We start from the raw sequence: 8,844 nt of genomic DNA, 5'->3' as shown, positions 1-8,844 counted from the left end.
CTTTTTAATGTTTGCAACACAATATTTATTTTAACCTCTCTTGGGTTAAGTAAACTGCCTGTTACTCAGGCCCAGAAGCTAGGATATGCATATGCATGGTAGTATTGGATTGAAAACACTAAAGTTTTCAAAACTGTTAAAATAATGTCTGTGAGTATAACAGAACTGATATGGCAGGCAAAAACCTGAGGAAAATCCATCCAGGAAGTGGGATATTTTTGATGTACTTTTCTATTGTATGCCTATACAGTATGTATTTGGATAGGACCCAAATTGCAGTTCCTATGGCTTCCACTACATGTCAACAGTCTTTAGACATTGTTTCAGGCTTGTATTCTGTAAAACGAGGAAGAATGAGAACATTCTTTCAGTGGACTCTAAATGAACCAGAGCTGTTTTGAGCGCCTGACCGGTTGTGCGCCGTTCGTTGTTTTTCTTTTCTATTGAAAAATAGAACCAACCATTCAGGAGGAAAGTTATTAGAAGTTATGAACCATGATCACACCGCGTACGACTGATTCAGTACTTAGAGAGTACTTCCGTCGTGATGTTAGCTCCTCCGTGGATAACATAGCTATGAAATGGACTCCTTCATATCTATCACCACTACAATGGTGTAAGACACATTGACGTGTAGTAAAACTACTACAGGTCCACCTAAACCGGTCTTGAGGTCGACATCAATTCTTACTGACCTCCATGCATTGACCTGGAAATTATCTGATGACTTCAGACTCATTCTGAACAGGTTGTAGCCTACCCGGATACTTGGTTTCTTTCCCTTGGTATGTACGCTCGTGTAAGCACAAACACACACGTACAATGGAACATTTAATGAGGATTTATGCTCGGAACACTTAAGGGTCTGAACAAAATACCAGCCTTAGTAAAGTTGAACATTTTGACTCTACAGCTACAGTACTCACCAGTTTCTCCACAGAGGTCCATAGGTCATCCAAGGTAGACTGCCCGAAGCTGGTGCCTTCCAGCTGTATACTTATCATGTAGTTATCAATTTAGGATAGTGCCCTAAGCAACACACTACAAATTAGGAACACCTTAGATATGACATTAGACAATGCCATGATAGGGTCATTTTGCCAGGACCTTAGACATATATAGAATACAGTTCAATTAGATGATTTTGGTGTGATGACTATATTTTGTATATCTTTTGGTTTTGCTTTAATTTCTTTTAGTTTTATTTCTGTTGACACTTAGGAAGTGATAGAGTCATAAACAAGTTCCCCATACAACCATCGCTTAGTGCCTCAACGCCACTCATTTGGGAAGAAATGTAATTTTGTATTTCATGAGTGTGTGTTGTTAACATCTTCCTAAGTTATTGCCTAGATCCAGCAGCCTGGACGACCAGACGACGAGTCCGGAACGGCGATCCCAATCTGGACAGCCGCTGCCCATCCTTGTGGCGGCCTGCTCCATTTACAGAAATCCTACGCGGGTCGACAACCAGAGGGGGCCCGCAACGGCGATCACCAACTGGACATCCACTGCCCATCCTTGTGGTGGACTGCTCCGCTCTCAGAGAGCCTACCAAGTTCAACCACCAGAGGGGGACTGCAACGATGATCCAGAACCAGGACATCACGTGGTCGTTATTTTTATGTTGGTTTGCAACTTGCAGGATAATCACAAGATTGAACCCACCAGAGGGGGACTGTAACGACGTGGCCCTTTTGGGTATATATCGTGGCTCCCCCTCGCACTCTCTGTCCCACATCAGGTTTTACAACGGTCATAAATTCCTGGTAGAAACTCTCAGGATGAAGGGAGAGCCTATGGAGAACAAATACAATATCCTTGCCAAAACTCCTAATCCCCAAAATGGGAGAATTAAACAATATTTATATTTTTGAGAATGTGGGAATGGTCCATGGACACTTAAGGGACAGTCATGTAGAGTGTTTTTCATTTGGTGATCTCATGAAGGACAGGAAACACACATTACTGTGTCTTTGGTTGCATACACTTCTCAATTATGGGGTTTACATCTAAATGTTGTGAAACGTATACGATTACATATTAATCTATTTGTGAAAAGATGAAGTGTGATGTTAGCCTTCTAAATGAGAGTATGGGTTTTCATATAAAGTTTAACTAGTCAGTGGCCACGCCCCCGTGAGCACAGCCATGACACAGCGTCATGGAACACCCCCTTTTCTACAGAGTATAAAACCACTTCTGACAAAATGTACATTAGATCAGAAAACATGAAGCGGTAGCTACATGTTGAAATGGTTAAGAACTACAACTCTCCCAAAGGACAAGACCAGAGAATGTGGAGATCATTCCCACGTTGAAATGGCAATGGAATCTACAAACTAAAGCACAAAACATACACTCGGAAATATGTAAATTGCAATTTCTTTTAGAATGAGCGGTTGTTCATGTTCAAAGTATTAGCAATTTCTATGAGTTTCCCGCTCTTGAGCGGTTCCCACCCCTTTCCTTTGTCTACCAAGCGTCATATCAGTTTTGTCCGCTAGGGACTTTTTCTTTGTATCATCTAGTAACCAATGTATGAACTATTTGTGTGTGTTTATGTAATTGTGTGATTGAGTAAGTTAGTAAATAAATAATTAAGCCAAATTTATACATCGCGTATTCATGATTCTATGCTAGGGTTCGTGCAGATATCTAAGGGTTTGCGACGTTCAGTAATGAGACTGATGAGGTCAAAATTCATTAATAAGCAACTGTTTTGATAAGATATGAAAATATCTGAAGAGTTATATTCGGGAAATTGAAACTCTATAAACATGTTCCCTGTGGTGCCCCGACTTCTTAGTTAAAGTTACATGTTTAGTATAATAGCGAAATGAAATTACATAGAGAATTGATTTGATATTAAACAGTCTTCACATTTAATGATAGTCAACGACACGACATACTCATTCAAGGGTTTTTCTTTATTTTTACTATTTTCTACATTGTAGAATAATGATAAAGACATCAAAACTATGAAATAACATATGGAATCATGTAGCAAGCAAAAAAGTGTTAACATACCTTTTGATTTGTTTATCTTTGAGATTCAACGTAGCCACCCTTTATAACGATGAAAGCTTTGCACACAATTGGAATTCTCTCAACCAGCTTCATGGGGTAGTCACCTGGAATGCATTTCAATTAACAGGTGTGCCTTGTTAAATGTTAATTTGTGGAATTTCTTCCCTTCTTAATGCATTTGAACCAATCAGCTGTGTTGTAACAAGGTGGGGGGTATACAGAAGATAGCCCTATTTGGTAAAAGACCAAGTCCATATTATGGCAAGAACAGCTCAAATAAGCTAAGAGAAAAAACAGTCCATCATTACTTTAAGACATGAAGGTCAGTCAATCCGGCACATTTCAAGAACTTTTAAAGTTTCTTCAAGTGCAGTCGCAAAAACCATCAAGCCCTATGATGAAACTGGCTCTCATGAGGACCGCCAAAGGAAATAAAGACTCAGAGTTACATTTGCTTCAAAGGATAGGTTTATGAGAGTTACCTGCCTCAGAAATTGCAGCCCAAATAAATGCTTCACAGAGTTCAAGCAACAGACACATCTCAACATCAACTGTTCAGAGGAGACTGTGTGAATCAGGCCTTCATGGTCGAATTGCTGCAAAGTAACCACTACAAAAGGACACCAATAAGAAGAAGAGACTTGCTTGGGCCAAGAAACACAAAAAAATTGACATTAGAACGGTGGAAATCTGTCCGTCTTTGTGAGACGCAGAGTAGATGAACGGATGATCTCCGCATGAGTGGTTCCCACGTAAAGCATGGAGGAGGTGGTGTGATGGCGCTTTGCTGGTGACACTGTATGTGATTTATTTTGAATTCAAGGCACACTTAACCAGCATGGCTACCACAGCATTCTGCAGCGATATGCCATCCCATTAGGTTTGCGCTTAGTGGGACTATCGTTTGTTTTTCAAAAGGATAATCATCCAACACACCTCCAGGCTGTCTAAGGGCTATTTGACCAAGAAGGAGAGTGATGGAGTACTGCATCAGATGACCTGGCCTCCACAATTACCTGACGTCAACGCAATTGAGACGGTTTGGGATGAGTTGGACCGCAGACTGAAGAAAAACCAGCCAATAATTGCTCAGCATATGTGGGATCTCCTTCAAGACTGCTGTAAAAGATTCCAGGTGAAGCTGGTTTGTTACTAAATGATTCCATATGTGTTATTTCATAGTTCTGATGTCTTCACTCTAATTCTACAATGTAGAAAAGAGTACAAATAAATAAAACCCTTGAATGAGTAGGTGTGTCCAAAAAGTTTTGAATAGTACTGTATATATTTTTTAAACAAATTCATTTCAGGAGATCCGGCCTGTGTTTGCGCTGGTGCGACTTCAGATGGTCCAGTTGTTTGAAGCGGAGTCCACATACAGCGCAGCAGTACGGTCTCTCCCCAGTGTGGATACGTTGGTGCACCTTCAAATTGTCTGCCCGTGTGAAGCGCTTGTCACACATAGTGCAGCGGTGAGGTTTCTCCTGTGTGTGAATGCGCTGGTGCAGCTTGAGGTTCCAGAGCCGATTGAACTTGTTCCCACAGATGGAGCAGCAGTAGGGCTTGTCTGTCATCTGGCTGCACTTGTGCCTCTTCAGGTCAGAGAAGGAAGTGAAGCCCTTGCCGCATTGGCTGCAGAGGTGGAGTCCCTCTGCCTGGTGGACCCGCTGGTGGACCTTGAGGTTGCAGGCCTGGGTGAAGATCTTACCGCACTGGGTGCGCAAGTATGGAGGTCCAGACCCTGACCCTGTGCTCAACCCTCTACCCATTTCGTGTTTCTGCTTGTGGGCCTTCAGGGAAACGGAATCTGGGAAGGTCTTGGTGCATTGATTGCAGGCATGACACCTCCCCCCTCCTCCTCCTCCTCCTCCTTTTACCTGTTCTTGTGAATGATCTCTGAGGTTTAAAGAGTGTCCAAAGTTGTCAGCAGCACCATACAGGCTCTCTGTGTTGTTGTTGTGGGCTGAGCTTCCAGAGTGGATGGAGGTTAGCACACTGTGGCCAGCTCTACTACCCAACTCCGGCACACCATGTTCGGGGTACAAGACACTGGAGTCCTGCAGGTACCCCTCCTCGTTTATCAACAGGCAGTTCCGTTCTCCCACCTCCGGGTGGGGGGATGGCGTTGGCGACCCCACCTGCTCCCTCTGGCTCTGATGGGGGTCAGGCATCTGGGAGCGATGGTGATGGTCTCCCCCCTCAGACCCCCCCAGGTCCACCTGGTAGTGACCCACAGCTCCGTAGCTCAGTGCCCCCAGACGAGACGGAGAACCAGGAAACCTATCCAGCCCTTCTATGTCTACAAGATGGCCGCCACCACCACTACCGTCGCAACCAGACTTCTCAAAGCCGCCCACCAGTTCCTTCATGCTGTAACGAGGGCGGTAGAGAGGGTCGGTGGGGTCCCCTGCGTCTCCCTCGGGGCCCGGAGGTTTAGGCCCCTGGTCTAGAACAGATCCCCAGTCAGCCTGGCACTGCTGCAGTGCTTGCTCACTGAAACTCTTACTGGGCCCCGAGATGTCTGAACCGCCGGCCCCTGAAAAACACAGGAGACATGAGGCATTGGCAATAGTAGAAACTGTAGTAGAGTAACCAACGCTCAATTTGAACTTAAAGTTTCAAGTTGACTTGTTATAATACCAATGACAACATATTAGAAGCTACTCTCCTTATCATTCTCATCATCATAAAAGGTAGGCTATTGTCTGTTATGTTTGTTGTAAACTTCTCAACTCACCGTCCAGGCAGAACTCCCATCTCTCCCGTAACTCAGTGTTGTGGAGAGGCTCCTCTTTCAGCAGACTGTCCAGCTTCTGACCTCTGACCTCTGTGGACTGTAAGAGCAAATGATTCTGACTAAATGATGGGTAAACTGACAGTGACTGAACAGAGCTGACATGATGGTCCCCTTTTCTTCCTGACAATCAGTTCTAATCTGTTCTGTACAATATAGTTCTAAACTAACATTCCGTAACACTGGTGTTTAGTCAGTCTTACCTCAGAGGTTCTCCTAGGGGTGGTGGCCTCAGCCTCCTCCAGATCATGGAAGGCTGTTTCCCCGGCCACGCCCCCACAGCTGCTCCACTCCTCCCCTGGTACCTTCTCCTGCTTCAGGCCACGCCCCCTCTCCATTCCTGGCCACAGGTAAACAAAGAGAACATTTCATTTCAAGTAAAAGGAAAGGGCCTAGATTGAAACAACAGACTGAGCAGATCAGAGTGCGATGACGGGTAAGTGTAAAAATGTCTCCTGAATAGAAACCAAGTAAAAGTACCTATAAAATGTACTTGTTCTTTTGAGAACCATGAGTCAGTCAGCAGTAGTGAGCACTCTGAAGTTGAGCCAGACCAGGGTGAAGTAGCGCTCTGAAGTTGAGCCAGACCAGGGTGAAGTAGCGCTCTGAAGTTGAGCCAGACCAGGGTGAAGTAGCGCTCAGAAGTTGAGCCAGACCAGGGTGAAGTAGCGCTCAGAAGTTGAGCCAGACCAGGGTGAAGTAGCGCTCTGAAGTTGAGCCAGACCAGGGTGAAGAAGCGCTCAGAAGTTGAGCCAGACCAGGGTGAAGTAGCGCTCTGAAGTTGAGCCAGACCAGGGTGAAGAAGCGCTCTGAAGTTGAGCCAGACCAGGGTGAAGAAGCGCTCTGAAGTTGAGCCAGACCAGGGTGAAGAAGCGCTCTGAAGTTGAGCCAGACCAGGGTGAAGAAGCGCTCTGAAGTTGAGCCAGACCAGGGTGAAGTAGCGCTCTGAAGTTGAGTCAGACCAGGGTGAAGTACCTGCGATTACAGGTGTGGTAGACATTCAGAGATGATTTTGGACCGGTAGGAGCGCGATTTTTGGAAAAAGTGGATTCCTGCTTTTTGGGCGACCCGTACGCTGTGTCAGGTTGGGTAAAGGACAAACTGGGAGCGGTTACATCTGTGAAAGTTTCGAGAAGTGGAATTGTTCAGTGTTTTTGTGCATCCTCGGCCCAAAGGCAGGGGGCGCTGCGCATCACACGTTTCAACTTGTGTCGTGCTTTGCTCTCTGGAGCAGGACACCACTCAAAGGAGTGATCAGTGGGGTGGCGTTGAGTGCAGAGGTGGATCAGATGAAAAGGAATACTCCTAGTGTTTGTGATGCCCGCCGTTTGGTGAGTTGTAGACCCGGTGGCAATGGCGAGACTGAGAATACCCGGTCTGTCTTGTTGAGCTTTGAAACAGAGTTTCTACCTGATAAAGGTCAGGTTTGGTTATATTTGATATTCTGTGAGGGCCCATGTTCCGAACATGCTATGGTGCTTTAGGTGTCAAGGATTTGGACATTGTAGCAGTGTGTAGAAGGGTGATCCCACGATGTGAGAAGTGTGCAGGAGGGTATAGTCAGACAGAGTGTAACGAAGGGATAGAGAAACACGCGTGTCAACTCTGGGGACGCCCATGCAGCTTGGGATCCCAAGTGCCCTGTGAGAGAGACGGTTGAGATTGCCAGCGTTCGAAAGGGACAGAATGTTTCCTATGCTGAGGCAGTGAAGAGAGTAGAGGTTAGCCCAAGGATCGCCATGGTGGCAGTGGGGTTATGGTATTGGCAGGCATAAGCTACGGATAACGAACACAATTGCATTTTATCGATGCCAATTTGAATGCAGAGATACCGTGATGAGATTCTGAGGTCCATTGTTGTGCCATTCATCCACCGCCATCACCTCATGTTTCAGCATGATAATGCTGGGCCCCATGTCGAAAGGATCAGTACACAATTACCGGAAGCTGAAAATGTCCCAGTTCTTTCATGACCTGCATACTCAGATATGCCACCCATTGAGCATGTTTGGGATGCTCTGGATCGACATGTACGACATTGTGTTCCATTTCCCGCCAATATCCAGACAATTCGCACAGCCATTTTCTGAGGAGTGGGACAACATTCCACAGGTCACAATCAACAGCCTGATTAACTCGATGTGAAGGAGGTGTATCGCACTGCATGAGGCAAATGGTGGTCACACCAGATACGGACTGGTTTTCTGATCCATGCCCCTACCTTTTTTTTAATGGTATCTGTAACAAACAGATGCATATCTGGATTCTGAGTCATGTGAAATCCATAGATTAGTGCCTAATGAATTTATTTAAATTGACTGATTTCCTTATATTTACTGTAACTCAGAAAAATCTTTGAAATTGTTGCAGGTTGCGTTTATATTTTTGTTGAGTAGATATAGTCTTTAAAAGTCTCTCACTCCTCACCTGTCTGTGAGGTTCCTGAGCTTGTCTCCTCGTCAGCTCTCCCACAGTCCGCACACTTCCCCCTCTGGCCTCCCTCTCTATCCCTCTCCTTGCGACTGTTCTCCGACCACTGCAGCCTCTTCTTCAGCGACTCGACCTGCTCCCGGCTCCGGAACACCTCTTCTAGGAAGCTGTCCTCCACCAGCCTGGTGATCTCGTATATGGCTGACTTTAGGACCGTTTCCATGACCCCGGAGAGCTGAGACTGGAAGGTTACGATGGCTTCAGACATCATGGCAAACTACGTGTAGCTAGTTACAGTTAAGAGTTCGTAAAGTTTACCTACTTTTGTTCAGGTTGGTCAGTGTTACGATCCAGTCTATCAAAATGATATGAAGCTAGCTAATTAGCTAACCTTAGCAAAGATACTGGTAACTAAACCTATTTTGTCTCCACCAATAACTGTCCTATTGCAATTGTTTTATCATTTTTGAGATATAAGCTGTAGCACTTACTGTATATGGGCCTATTCTAACAAATATAAATACCAGAGGTATTGAGAGAAAGTAAGGCTATGGTAGTTGGCATGCTACTTAGCTAGACAGGCAACACAA

The 8,844-nt window shown here is 45.1% G+C and overlaps 1 protein-coding gene across 2 annotated transcripts in view; it reads right to left on the bottom strand.

The window, feature by feature from the left end:
* Positions 1–2,911: 2,911 nt before the first annotated feature.
* The window catches only part of LOC106610520 (uncharacterized), a 5,978-nt gene continuing 45 nt past the window's right edge, over positions 2,912–8,844 (bottom strand). The window contains exons 1-5 of one of the 2 annotated variants that reach the window (XM_014209905.3): positions 8,577–8,844; positions 8,252–8,495; positions 6,028–6,164; positions 5,768–5,864; positions 2,912–5,566 (exon numbers count right to left, since the gene is read on the bottom strand). The exon at positions 8,577–8,844 is cut by the window's right edge and continues 45 nt beyond it. In XM_014209905.3, the coding sequence (XP_014065380.1) occupies positions 4,332–5,566; positions 5,768–5,864; positions 6,028–6,164; positions 8,252–8,477 (1,695 nt within the window). In that variant the 5' untranslated portion in view covers positions 8,478–8,495; positions 8,577–8,844 and the 3' untranslated portion in view covers positions 2,912–4,331. Of the gene's footprint in view, positions 5,567–5,767; positions 5,865–6,027; positions 6,165–8,251 lie in introns of both variants that reach the window. The other variant, XM_014209904.3, reaches the window with a different exon arrangement.

Source organism: Salmo salar, chromosome 04 (genome assembly GCF_965601325.2).
Source record: "Salmo salar chromosome 04, fSalSal1, whole genome shotgun sequence".
In the NCBI taxonomy this organism is placed as follows: domain Eukaryota; kingdom Metazoa; phylum Chordata; class Actinopteri; order Salmoniformes; family Salmonidae; genus Salmo; species Salmo salar.
This window is presented reverse-complemented; position numbering and strand designations above follow the sequence as displayed.